Raw genomic sequence first — 13,679 nt, forward strand, 5'->3', positions numbered from 1 at the left:
CCTGGAAGGAATCCCCAGTGCGGGACCTGTCGTCCTCTCCCCTAGGAGGCCATCCCCAGCACCTAGCCGCGGTGTGTCCTCCCCGACCACAGTTGGTGCAGGGGATGGACCCCCTAGTAAGCCGACCCCTCCTCTCTCTAGCGCCAGCGCCCCGAGCTCCATGGGGCACGGCTCGGAGGCGCTGGAGGGTGAAATGGACGGACCCCCCTCGGGACGTCCGCGGGTAGCTAGCAGGTTATCCAGCCTGATGGACATGTCGACCAACTGGTCGAACGAGAGGCTGGTGTCCCTACAGGCCAGCTCCCGACGGACGTCCTCTCGTAGACTACATCTGTAGTGATCGACGAGAGCCCGATCATTCCACCCTGCATCTGCCGCTAGAGTACGGAATTCGAGGGCGAACTCCTGGGCACTCCTCCTCCCCTGCCGGAGGAAGACCAGACGCTCCCCCGCCGCTTTCCCCTCCGGGGGATGGTCAAACACCGCCCTGAAGCGGCGGGAGAACTTCGTCGTACGTGATGGTGTCCGCGTCGATCCTCCTCCACTCCGCGTTGGCCCATTCCAATGCCTTCCCCGGAAAGGCAGGAGATCAGGGCGGACACGCTCTCATGTCCCGAGGGCGCCGGGTGCACGGTGGCCAGGTACAGCTCCACCTGGAGAAGGAATCCCTGACACCCGGCCGCGGTCCCATCGTAGGCCCTCGGGAGCGAGAGTCGGACTCCTCGGGGTTCCGGTGCGGGAATGGGCGGACTGGCCGATGGTGCTGGCAGGGAGGGTGGCGGTGGAGGCGTTCCCCAGCCTCGGATGGTGGTGATCACCTCCTGCAGTGCGTTCCCCATCTGCAGGATCTGGTCCCGTTGTTCCCGGACCTGGTCCTCCAGCGTCGTCTGGGCTGCTGCGGCTCCTGCTGATTCCATTAAAGGTGTGTTATTCTGTCACGCGTGCTGTAGGTGGGTGTAGTGGTGGAATCAAACGCAGAACACCGAAGGATAGTCCAACAGACTTTAGTCGATCTCCAAACAGGAAAATATGACAACACTTGCCCGAAGGCAAAAATTACGCACGAAGGCGAATAAACAAAAAGCGCACTAACAGGTGCGTAACACTCCAACGCAGTGGAGGAAAGCTCAACCGAGCGAAAGGGCGAAAATAAGCCCAACACACGACAGACCAAAATCAATAACACACAACACTAGACAAACACAACGAGAAACTTATAGGACACTAATTAGGCTAAACGAGAACAGGTGTCACTACAAACAGACAAAAGCAAACGAACATGAAACATACAACGGTGGCAGCTAGTATTCCGGAGACAACGAACGCCGAAGCCTGCCCGAACAAGGGAGAGAGGCAGCCTCGGTCGAAACCGTGACAGTAAGGACAACCAATTTATATATAGTGAATAAAATATAAACGCAACATGTAAAGTGTTGGCTCAATGTTTCATGAGCTGAAATAAAAATTTCCAGAATTTTTCCATACGCATAAAACGCTTATTTCTCTCAAATGTTGTGCACAAATTTGTTTACATCCCTGTTAGTGAACATTTCTTCTTTGCCAAGATAGTCCATCCACCTGACAGGTGTGGTATATCAAGAAGCTGATTAAACAGCATGATCATTACACAGGTGCAACTTGGGCTGGGGACTTTTGTCACACAACACAATGCCACAGATATATCAAGTTTTGAGGGTGCGTGCAATTGGCATGCTGACTGCAGGAATGTCCACCAGATATGTTGCCAGAGAATTGAATGTTAATTTCTCTACCATAAGCCGCCTCCAACGTCATTTTAGAGAATTTGGCAGTACGTCCAACCAGCCTCACAACCGCAGACCACGCGTAACCACGCCAGCCCAGGACCTCCACATCCGGCTTCTTCACCTGTGAGATTGTCTGAGACCAGCCACCCGGACAGCTGATGAAACTGAGGAGTACTTCTGTAATAATTGTGGGGAAATTCTGATTGGTTGGGCCTGGCTCCCCAGTGGGTGGGCCTGGCTCCCAATTGGGTGGGCCTATGCACTCCCAGGCCCACCCATGGCTGCACCCCTGCCCAGTCAGGTGAAATCCATAGATTAGGGCCTAATTTATTAATTTCAATTGAATGATTTCCTTATATGAACTGTAACTCAGTAACATTGTTGAAATTGTTGCATGTTGCGTTTATATTTTAGTTCAGTATATATATAGTTTTATGTGTGGTTTATGAGGTCACAATACTGCCATTTACGACCATCAATTTTAACGTAGAGAAGTAAGGTATAAGGTTATCTCCAAATTAATCCAGAAAGGACAACTACATATTACTAAAAGTAAGTTAGATGGTCTGCATACATAGAAAACCCACAAAATAGACGATCCTTTCAAATATATATGTTTATGATAGCAAAATACTAAACTTTGTATAGATCAAATTGATCAATTTAGCTACTTCAGGCAAAATATGACAATTTCAGATGTACACTACATAACCAAAAGTATGTGGACACCTGCTCGTCGAACATCTCATTCCAAAATCATGGGCATTAATATGGAGTTGGTCTCCTTTTCTGGGAAGGCTTTCTACTAGATGTTGGAACATTGCTGCGGGGACTTGCTTCCATTCAGCCACGAGCATTAGTTAGGTCAGCACTGATGGTGGGCGATTAGGCCTGGCTCGCAGTCGGCGTTCCAATTCATCCCAAAGGTGTTCGATGGGGTTGAGGTCAGTGCTCTATGCAGGCCAGTCAAGTTCTTCCACACCGATCTCGACAAACCATTTCTATATGGACCTCGCTTTGTGCATGGGGGCATTGTCATGCTGAAATAGGAAAGGGCCTTCCCCAAACTGTTGCCACAAAGTTGGAAGCACAGCATCGTCTATAATGTAATTGTATGCTGCTGCGTTAAAATGTCCCTTCACTGGAACTAAGGGGCCTAGCCTGAACCATGAAAAACAGCCCAGACCATTATTCCTCCTCCACCAAACTTTACAGTTGGCACAATGCATTCAGGAAGGTAGCGTTCTCCTGGCATCTGCCAAACCCAGATTTGTCCGTCGGACTGCCAGATGGTGAAGCGTGATTCATCACTCCAGAGAATGCGTTTCCACTGCTCCAGAGTCCAATGGCGGCAAGCTTTACACCATTCCAGCCGATGCTTCACATTGCGCATGGTGATCTTAGGCTTGTGTGCGGCTGCTCGGCCATGGAAACCCATTTCGTGATGCTCCCGATGAACAGTTCTTGTGCTGCAGCAGATGTTGCTTTCAGAGGCAGTTTGGAACTCGGTAGTGAATTCTGCAACTGAGGACAGACGATTTCTACGCGGTACGCACTTCAGCACTCAACGGTCCCATTCTGTGAGCTTGTGTGGCCTACTAGTTCGCGGCTGAGACGTTGTTGCTCCTAGACGTTTCCACTTCACAATAACAGCACTTACAGTTGACCGGGGCAGCTCTAGCAGGGCATACATTTGACAAACTGACTTGTTGGAAAGGTGGCATCCTATGATGGTGCCATGTTGAAAATCACTGAGCTCTTCAGTAAGGCCATTCTACTGCCAATATATGTCTATGGAGATTGCATGGCTGTGTGCTCAATTTTATACACCTGTCAGCAATGGGTGTGGCTGAAATAGCCAAATCCACTAATTTGAAGGGGAATCCACATACTTTTGTAAATATAGTTTATATACCATAAGACAATATTTTCCATCCCATCAATGCTTTTGATAAATTTGTATGTGATTCTTATAGAATTTCGCAATTTTCTTAGAACAAAATGTTCCTACCATTGAAGCTCAATGGTGTATTTTTGCAACGTTTCCATATAATTGTTCTACAAACTTGAAATAAAAGAAAGTGATTATTTTTATAATCAGAGGCCTGTTAAAAGTATGTCTGAAGGGTAATACATTGTTTTCCTCATTTGGATCTATGCTTGGGTCTCACAGGGTTAATACACAATAAAACAGTAATAATAATAATAAAATAATAATAATAATAAATAATAATAATAATATGCCATTTAGCAGACGCTTTTATCCAAAGTGACTTACAGTCATGCGTGCATACATTTTTACGTATGGGTGGTCCCGGGGATCGAACCCACTACCCTGGCGTTACAAGCGCCATGCTCTAACAATTGAGCTACAGAGGACCACGATGTAGTATCTTTACAAATAGTCTTGAATTGATTGAAATTCCCGTTTCACACTAGCCCAAGCAAGGCTGCAAAAAACAGAAAGGGTAGTACATATTTTGGAAAGTGAAATGTCATCAAAAGTGTAGAGTTAAACTAATCCTTCTCAGGCTATTTGCATAATTTCTCCAAGCTTGTAATCAGCTACTAAATAGCTTTTTGTTCTCTTTACAAAAAAACATGCAAAACAGAGTTTTCACACATGCTTTAAAGTCCAACTCCAACATATCCTGCCTTTTAAAGTGCTGTTTAAAGTGCACTATGTGCTATTTCTAAAGTAGCTGGCACCTCAGAATGCTGACTGACTTCTATTTCTAAGAGCTACTAATTGTTAAATTGGCAAAATAGTCCATGCCCATGCATTAATGTCATATAACACCTGCTAAGAGGTGTTCTTTAAAAGCTCTTTCTGTGTAATTATAGTAAAATTGACTTCAGATGTGGCAATAAAATGTGAATCCAAAAAGCAACCTGTATTTTGAGCAGTTACTATTAAAGTGCATGCCATGTAATTACATTTTCAGCTCCATCTTGACAATCTTTCCTCTCAGAACATCTAAAAGACATAGGTTGAAATCCGTTCCACTCATCACATGGACCCATAAACTTTACTATGTGCCAAATATCAAAGCAGCTGCCTGCTTTTCTTTCAAATGTGACTCTAATATTCACAAATACCAAAGATATGCCGCTACCCTCTGGCAGCATTTCTTCCATTTGATTTAGCTAATACATTATTTCCATCTGTCAACGACCTGTGGAAATTCATTGGAAATACATTTTCCTTCTACATGGGTTTAAATTAAATTGAATAAAAAGGGGCCCTTGATTTCAACTTTATTCATTAAAAAAGGAGTTTAAATAATGTTTTATTACAGCCTTTGGTTCACCAACCAAGTTTAATGCACTGTATAAGTAGTTTGAATGAGTGAAGAGTGATTCTATGTCACTACTGTACTGTATATTACATTACGCCAAAGCACACAAGACGTCTCTTCTGTGTGTTTACACATGAACTGTCTTAAAAATGAACCAGGGAACCAGTGCGCCACAAGCTGGAGTTGGAATATGGAATATGGTTCTCCTCAACAAGTTGTTGGAGACGTAATTGAAGGTCATGGATACCACAGTTGACTGATTCCTGGAGCCACTTTTAAGGATCCCTGAGAGATTCAGAAACCATAGTAAACGTGCGGCTGAGGAGAAAACTCACATTGTGTGTTGTTAAAATGTGAAAACGTGCTCGGTGGATTTTCATTTCAACTTGTGGCGCAGACATACAATTTGTGAGAAGTTTCACAAATTTGAACTAATGATTAACGCTTGACACTGACCCTAAAGAAAACCCTTTTCTCTGAACTAGGTTGGCTAGACACGGCAGCTGACGGCTAAGTAGAGGATTAAAAACAATGGAGCTGAGGTAATGCTTATTTCTGAAAAGTAATGAAAGAAAGAAGGTGAAACTTGAAAAGGGAAGCCCTATGACCATGAGGCTGATAGCAGAGACCAGACGTCCTCAGAACGCAGGCGCCATGACTAAATTGGCTGCGACAGTGAAACTCCTTGCCCCATATATCAGAGACCCCTCCTTAACACTGAATTCCTTGGCTTAGGACGTGCAGAGAAACCTTGCTATAATACACTTCCTAACTGTACTGTAAGTGCAAATCTTAAACCACTGAAGTTTCACAACCCAACACAGGCGGTCAGGGGTCTTCTGAAGTACAGTACTGGAAGGGTTGGCTAAATACACAGCAACAACATGCAGTCTCATAGCTGGCCTCTTCTTAGCTTATTATTCTTATGCAAAAGTCGGTGAACACGTCTGCAAGATAGTACAGTACAGCCTAGTACTGTACAATTAATATTACATACTTTGAATGCAAATATAACATCATCCAGACTACCTAAGCTAGTCCCCTCTGAGTCTATAGACTGGGAGAGTCACTAGCCCATCCCTTAGGTTGGGGATGAACAACGTGAGATGCAGATGAGATTTCCCATGTAACCCCTCTGAGAACCCAGGTCAAATGAGTGTCTTAGCCTCTCACCACCAGGCCTGAGCTGTAGTGGCCTGAGCCCTAGTCCTCCCATCCCACTGCACTAGGCCATTCAGCTCAACATCTGAACATTTCATTTCCTTCAAAACGGGGGCATGTTAAGCACTAAATTCATACAGCTGCTAAACATATTTCCTGGACCACAGGGCATCTCTTCCTCAGGTCTGGCCGGCCACAGTGAAAACTGAACAGTGATACTATGGATGGGGATTGAATCAGTCAAAGGTCTTCTGAAGAGGAGGAGGTTTTGGCATTTATCCCCAGTGGTCACATGTTGATGGGGAAGAGAAATACAGATAGCAGGCTGCTTCTGTACCTTCTCCAAATAGACCAGTATTGTTCACCGTAATGAGAAATACATGTGGGACATTTTCTTACCGTTAAGGGTAGGCTAACATAAAACAATAGCGATTTTCTGCAAATAAGAAGCGAGCAATTCACTCATGGGTTGAATTTGAGTAACTACACAGTAACTATTTCCACAGGGGGATATCTGATTGTATCTCTTATTTCTTGTCCCTATAGGTTAGGGATGCTGTTCACAGACAATTGATTGCAATACCTGGGATAAGAAAATTCACACAAAAATAAGGGGAAAACAAAGATAGAAAATATACCAACTAGGCTGAGCTGCCATCCTCTCCATGTAATCCTTGGCCAGGTCGAGGGCCCCAGCCCTGTGTGGGTAGAGCAGACAGAACATAGACAGCACTCCCAGGTTGTTTCCATACACCTCGTTCCAGCGGGCGCTGAACTCGGCTGGGCTCCAGGGGGGCAGGTACTCCTCAGGATGCTCCAGCATGGCCTCCCCCGCCTCGCGGATCCTCGCAGCCATCTCCCGATGAGTCCCAGCCGCCGCCGACTGCAGCTCCTCCACCTCGCCCTGGCCGAAGTACAGCATGGGGTGTCCATCGTAGTTCCCTCCCATGAAGGGTATCCCTCCGCTGGGGTCTACCGTCTCCTCCGCCACCCCCACCACCGGGGCCACCAGAGGCCACAGTAGACTTATGAAGAACACTGTGGGGGCCCCTCGAGTGTAGGTCCTCATCCTCACATCAGAGAGGGCGCCGTGGCATTTCCAACGGAGCTCAGCTGAGAAGGAAAGGAAAGGGAGAAGAAAATACTTTAAGAAAGCCAGCCAGCCATATTCTCTCTCTCAACTCTCCCCAGCTTTTTCATACAAGGGCTACATTCCTTGAATAATTGGATACAGCTGTATTCCTGATCATTCTGGCTTTCCCCTACTGTTCTGACAAGTTTTAAAACGCTACAAGTAGACTGTAGACTGTGACAACTGAAAGGAAAGCTCAGATCTATGTTGTAAAAATGCAACTTATCTTTATGAATAATCAAAATAGAATCCCCCCCCTCCTCCCCATCAACCACCCCCATGTGTATCTTGAGAAGAGGTAGCAGTAATGTGTAAAGTGTGCTATCATACCTCAGATTGATACTGTATCCAGCTATTGGTGAGAGGTGTGTTCATCACTATCAATCCAGAGGGGTAGTTAATACTTTAATTTTTTGGCAGTGTCTCAGGTGAGTCTAGCCATGTACACCCACATAGTCAGACACATTGTCCTCAACACTCTAAAGGTCATAATGGCCTCTGTGGTGTTCTATTCATCAGTCGTATTGGTTTGGCTTACCCAATGACTAACATCACATGGCAAATTTGACACTATGGTAGTGCAAGTCATCTCTTCTCAGAAACATGGACGTCCATTTCATTGCATTACTCTTGGCACTTGCCTAAGCCAAAATCATTTGGTGGTGATTTGAAGGTAGTCTAGAGAGTCTAGACTCTGGTCAGTTCTATTAGCATGAGTTTTCTTTTGTGTATTTTAATACACAATTTAGTATTACCTATTAAAAATGACACCAATGGGGACAAGGGAGATAAATGTCCATTATTTTGCTTCACTTGACCAACTAGCTAGACATGACACCTGACCTCATAAACTGGCACATTCCAGTTTAAAGGGGAAATCTGTAGTTTGAACAATAACAAAGGGGTGACCCCACCACTGATTTGGTAAACAGCTGAGGGATGGGGCTGGAGAAATATAACCACTCTCAAACTCATGAACAGAGCTATGGATACAAGGACTGACCATCCATGATATATAAATCATAGTTTTAACCATATTTTGAGGCTATACAATATTTGTTTACCTTTACATTGTTTACAAACAAAGGAGTAAAACAACCTTATATTTTGCGTTCTGATGGTGTATGACAGTTGTACTAAGCTCATGAGGCATCTATAAATTCTATCCTTCAAGAATCAATGGGTATATTTCATTAATTTAAAAGTCTAAAAATGGATGTAACAACTGCAGATTGCTCCTTTAAAGACACATCAGATAGTCTACCATTACTGCCATAAAGCCCATAAACCCTGGATGTGGAAGTGAAACCTATACCCACTATGTGTTTAGGGACATGGAGATTGAGCACTGATTGGTTTAGGGGAATAAAGGAAACCAGCTGAGAGGGGGCAGCTGTCCCTCTCCTGGGCTGGATTAACCTTTGACTGCTTTGTTTTCTTTCAATTTACACTAAAATTACAAACTCATGGCACAAAATGGGCAATTCATTCCCAAATAGACTTTTAGCTGTAAAAGACCTGTGCCCTTGAAACTTGATAAGACTATTTCAAATGACCACATGTTGAAAAACGTTATTTTACACAAATAAATTACTGTAGAATAATGTGACAATAATGTTTTATGAAAAATATTCTATACTATTCCATCACTAGAAAGTAGGCCTAATACAACAAACCCTAAACTCCAAGGTTTACAGTGAAAACCACCAACATACAGTAAGTACCTCATTAGGTAGCTCCACAGATTATCTTTCCTACCTGGCTGCTCACACATCTCCTTACCTTGGATAGTCTACATTCAGTTCGCCAGCGTCCTAAAAAACTTGATACTCATATAAAAAGACAACTTTGCCAAAGTGTCACGTTTAATTTCCTATTAGTAGGCTAGTATTATTTTTTATTTTATTAGTTTTCGTCAGGTCATAGGAAATATAATTATGTCATATTTTAATACGTATACACAACTCTGACAATATCCTACACTTTTACATATCGTATCTAATGTCATCAATTGGGTACTGTCCTTGTATGTTACTTTTATGTCATCTGTTTCCAAATGTCACACTAACACAAATATTTAGTTAATTGTTTCGTGTAAATATGTACATCTACTTACATAAATAGTCATTTTCTTAAATTAAATTAATGAATTATTATTCCCACATTGGAAAAACGTTTCACACGGTATTAACATATAAATATAAATATGCTCAGCTAGCACAATGGATCGGAAGTGTTTTTCGATCGGGGAAGGCTTGTTGTAAGGAAAGAATGTACACTGATCAAGATTAGCCTACCTGTCAAAACCAGTTGTTGTAAAATTGTAGTCTAGATTTGACACTCCCACTACAAGTCATTTCTGTGTTATAAATGTAATCCCCGCGACATGCATCGATACGTTGAATATTTCAAGTGGTGAAACAAAGTATCCCCTCTTTGCGCAAGGTTTTGGAAAGAAGAACGTCATCAATTCTGGCGAATGAGGAGGGGCAGTCGAGAAAAGTGACTAAAGTGGGAGGGAGACAGAAATTACTGATTGTAAACGCAAACAACCAGGTAGAGAACATATTTGTAGATTTGAAGGTAGCCAAACAGTCTAAAATACATTTGAAACAGTCTAATCCCATTTTGTAATATTTTGTAATGATCTCTGACTGACACATTTTCAGATGTTTTATTTTAACTATCAAGAAAACACACAAATCATCAGAAAAAGCAGTGTTTCAAAATTTTATAACTTTTTTATTTATTTCACAGACAGTACATTGAACACTATCCCTGCATCTTCTCTAGAACACAAGACCACTAATGAATTGAACATAAGGCAAATGGCCATATAAAAGTTTCAAAATCAGATGAAAAAAAAGTAAATGGAATACAATCACTGAAGCTGCAATGCATTTAACACCAACACACATTTATAACAGAAATAAAAATCCACTTTGGCTGACCAATTAAGGTCTGCTGTCCTCTCTTATCAACTACTACAGTACTTACTGTAAAAATACTCTTACAAGCATATTAAGACTTGTTTCTTATCAATATAGTACAACTAGTCTATATGCAGTAAACCAACACATGTAACCATTCAGAAGCCAGTTAAAGCATATCTTCAAATTGGTACTGCATATGAAGCATTACACATTTTTACACAGTAGTCACTTCAACAGCACTATAGTTTACTGTTGCACCAAAATAACAGAGTACACAGAGCTTAGTCTTTAAGCATCCAATATTACCGTTTTCAATGAGTTTGGTTTTATTATTCTCTAGTCTCTCAACAAAAAAGGTAACACTAAGGACGGAATTTCTTCAAGAACAATGCTCTTAAACACTTTCCACAAAATCAATACAGGGGAAATGCTTTACCTTCAAGGACATTTTAAGTTACAGTCACTGAAATGCATACAGTGAAACAGAAAACCAAAATGGCTGTTTATTATGTATTATCCACACATAATACCAAGGATACTGGACATAATGAATTATTAGGAATTTCTCTCTGGAGAGAACAGACAACACTGCTGTGACTGCAACGTTGCACTTCAGCTCAGATCAGGTGTTTTAGGTAAGGAAACACACCAAAAAACTAAAATGTAGGACAGTATTTACAGGGTGTGAAAAGTGTTTTAGTACTCTGAAGAGTTATCAACTTATATTGAATGATGGGGGGGTTTAACTGGAACATCAATTACCTATCTAGCTACATTACAAAATAGTGGTCTTCACATAAAACAATATGAATAATATGCTTTAAATCAGCAATGTATGCTGACACACCCACACACATACAATTGGCAAGTCACATTTTTCACACATATGTACAATAATCCACGTACAGAACAACGTTCAAATGTAGCCAGGTTACTTACAGAGAAATACTGTGCTTTTACATTCACATGGTTTCTATCAATGTGAGCGTGATTTCCTGTGCTCTAGGGATAGATGATGTGGTTCAGGTGTGGAACTACAGGCGAGATGGAGGCACATTCCTCCCCTTTAGGCTGAGGAGGGTGAGGGGCGACCCTGGGAGGAGGACTCTTTAAGACGACTGACTCTGGAACTTTTTCAGCAGAGAATCTGGGGGTCTGGGGTAGTAGCCGGTTGTGCAGGGTTTGTTGGGAGAGAACCTGGGGAACTTGTAGTCCAGAGGGAGATCTATGGAGGACGAGAGATAAACTAGTGAAAATTATGTCATATCAACCAGTTTTGCCTGCTTAGCTAGGACAGTAACCCTCAAAGTTTCCATTCTGCACACATCGTCAATAATAGCGAGGAGTGGTCCATGACTCAACCATTTTTTTCTCTGATTTCTGGAAATTATGCAAAGGTCTGCCAAACCAAACCTTCAAAAAAAGGAATAGAAACTGTTTTAGAAAGCACTTCGGTAACACTTTATTTGGATAGTCCATCTGTAGATGCTCAGTAACATTTAAACTATCTATCTATCTACTAACCCTAACCTTTAGCCTTATCCTAACCCTAAACATAACCCCTTACCCTAACCCTAACCCTTACTCTAAACCTAACCCTAACAATAACCATAACCTTAGTAAGCAGTTGCTTATCAACAGATAGTATGACCATCTGCAGAGTAGACTATCTGGCTATCCAAATAAAGTGTGACCAGCACTTCTTAGCAAGAATAAGGAACGGGTAGTAGAGGATATCTGGGGTCAAATTCCTCTTTAAACTAGCAGAGCACGCCTCTCTCAAGACAAGAGGCGCTACAGCAGTTAGGTAGGTCATTACGCAACACAGAGTCAGTGAGCCCCAGTAGCCCTCTCCTCCCTGTACCTGCAATAGACTCCACACTGGGGATGGCCATGGTGCTGTATTTGTGGATGCTATGGCAGCACCAGGTGAGTTTCTGGCTCTCCTCGTCCCCTTCACCACTCTTGTGCGCGTCCACAAAATAGGATCCCCACTGTTTTGATGGAGCAGAGGGCGACTTCATGCCCTGGTCCTGAAAGCACATCACATAGGTTAAAGAGGGAGTGATTCTCTGACCAGAAAGAGGTATGGGGCGGCAGATATCCTAGCGGTTAGGAGCGTTGGGCCAGTAACAGAAAGGTTGTTGGTTCGAATCCCCGACCGACTTGGTGAAAAACTGTCTATGTGCCCTTGAGCAAGGCACTTAACCCTAATTGCTCCTGTAAGTTGCTCTGCATAAGAGCGTCTGCTAAATGACTAAACTTTTAAATGTAAGACATCCTACTAGGAAGGAAACTTGTTGGTAATAATGGATCCACTTCTTAACAGGAATTTCAACATAATTGGCCCAGTGTTGGCCGTCATTGTAAATAAGAATTTGTTCTTAACTGACTTGCTTAGTTAAATAAAGGTAAAACATAAAATATAAAATAAGAAGCAGTGTGGAGTTAGTCACTTTGCCAATGGAAAACCCCCACCCTTCTCACTCATACTTATCAGTACCATGTGTCTATCTGAGATGTTAATAACATGATGTGGTTAACAAGCATGGATGGATAACAAATCAAAACAGAGGTAGCAGAAGAAACGTATACTAAATTAGTCAACTCGTACAGATAATTCCTTGAAATGTGATTCAGTTCATCTGGGAGAAAGGTCATTGCTTCAAATGAAAATTGTTGCACTTTTTCCCTCTCTTGGTGGAAAGTGTGATGAAGATGTTATTCTGAATGGTGAAGCTTTTTAACTTCCAACCAGACTTAGAGGCGGAGTTGCTTGCTGAGAAAAACGGTTTATGTTAAAAGTCATTAATAAGATTAAATGAATCCAAGTTCTTTCATGTTAAAAAGCGGAGATAAAAGTTCCGATCCGAACTCTGAGCCATGGAAATATTCTGTCTCAAACTACAGTGCTAACTACTTATCATTCTTCCCTAGTTCGGATCTTTTCTACACTACACAGAACCTCATAATACATCATTAATAACTGGCAAATTGATGCACAACATTACATTGCCTATTCATATGGAAATTTCCACCAGATATTGAGAGCCAAAATGTAACCAAAAGGCATCTGGGGGAAACTGATGAGAAACATGTTGATCCAGGCAGCTTTCTAAGACTGTCTAATGTGTTACATACACTTTGGCTGCAGCAGAGCAACAGCTCAGAGCTGATTCACCACAGTGGAGAGACCTACTGAAGCTTCCAGGAGTCAGGAGATAATTCATATCTAATAAACGAGGCAAAAGGGGAAAGAAGTTTTAGTAAGGAAGGGGGAAGTGAAAAGAGAGAGAGAGAGGGACAGAGGGGGTGGTGAGGGACTGGGAGGGAGAGAGAAAGCGAGAGAGACAGAGAGAGAGGGGGTGGAGGGGGAGACCGAGAGAGA

The 13,679-nt window shown here is 42.6% G+C and overlaps 2 protein-coding genes across 4 annotated transcripts in view; both read right to left on the reverse strand.

Annotated features, from left to right (window-relative positions):
* Nucleotides 1-9,778, reverse strand: part of LOC121549016 (dermatan-sulfate epimerase-like) — a 28,964-nt gene extending 19,186 nt beyond the window's left edge. Inside the window, exons 1-2 of one of the 3 annotated variants that reach the window (XM_041860785.2) lie at nt 9,656-9,778; nt 6,865-7,339 (exon numbers count right to left, since the gene is read on the reverse strand). In XM_041860785.2, the coding sequence (XP_041716719.1) occupies nt 6,865-7,295 (431 nt within the window). In that variant the 5' untranslated portion in view covers nt 7,296-7,339; nt 9,656-9,778. Of the gene's footprint in view, nt 1-6,864; nt 7,340-7,688; nt 7,761-9,655 lie in introns of those variants that run through there. The other 2 variants (XM_045210249.1, XM_045210250.1) reach the window with 2 other exon arrangements.
* Nucleotides 9,779-10,084: 306 nt separating this feature from the next.
* LOC121549015 (5'-nucleotidase domain-containing protein 1-like) overlaps nt 10,085-13,679 on the reverse strand; it is a 64,515-nt gene continuing 60,920 nt past the window's right edge. Inside the window, exons 11-12 of the mRNA XM_041860784.2 lie at nt 12,156-12,324; nt 10,085-11,516 (exon numbers count right to left, since the gene is read on the reverse strand). Coding sequence (XP_041716718.2) covers nt 11,401-11,516; nt 12,156-12,324 — 285 coding nt within the window. The 3' untranslated portion in view covers nt 10,085-11,400. The remainder of the gene's footprint in view (nt 11,517-12,155; nt 12,325-13,679) is intronic.

Source organism: Coregonus clupeaformis, chromosome 33 (genome assembly GCF_020615455.1).
Source record: "Coregonus clupeaformis isolate EN_2021a chromosome 33, ASM2061545v1, whole genome shotgun sequence".
NCBI classification, from domain to species: domain Eukaryota; kingdom Metazoa; phylum Chordata; class Actinopteri; order Salmoniformes; family Salmonidae; genus Coregonus; species Coregonus clupeaformis.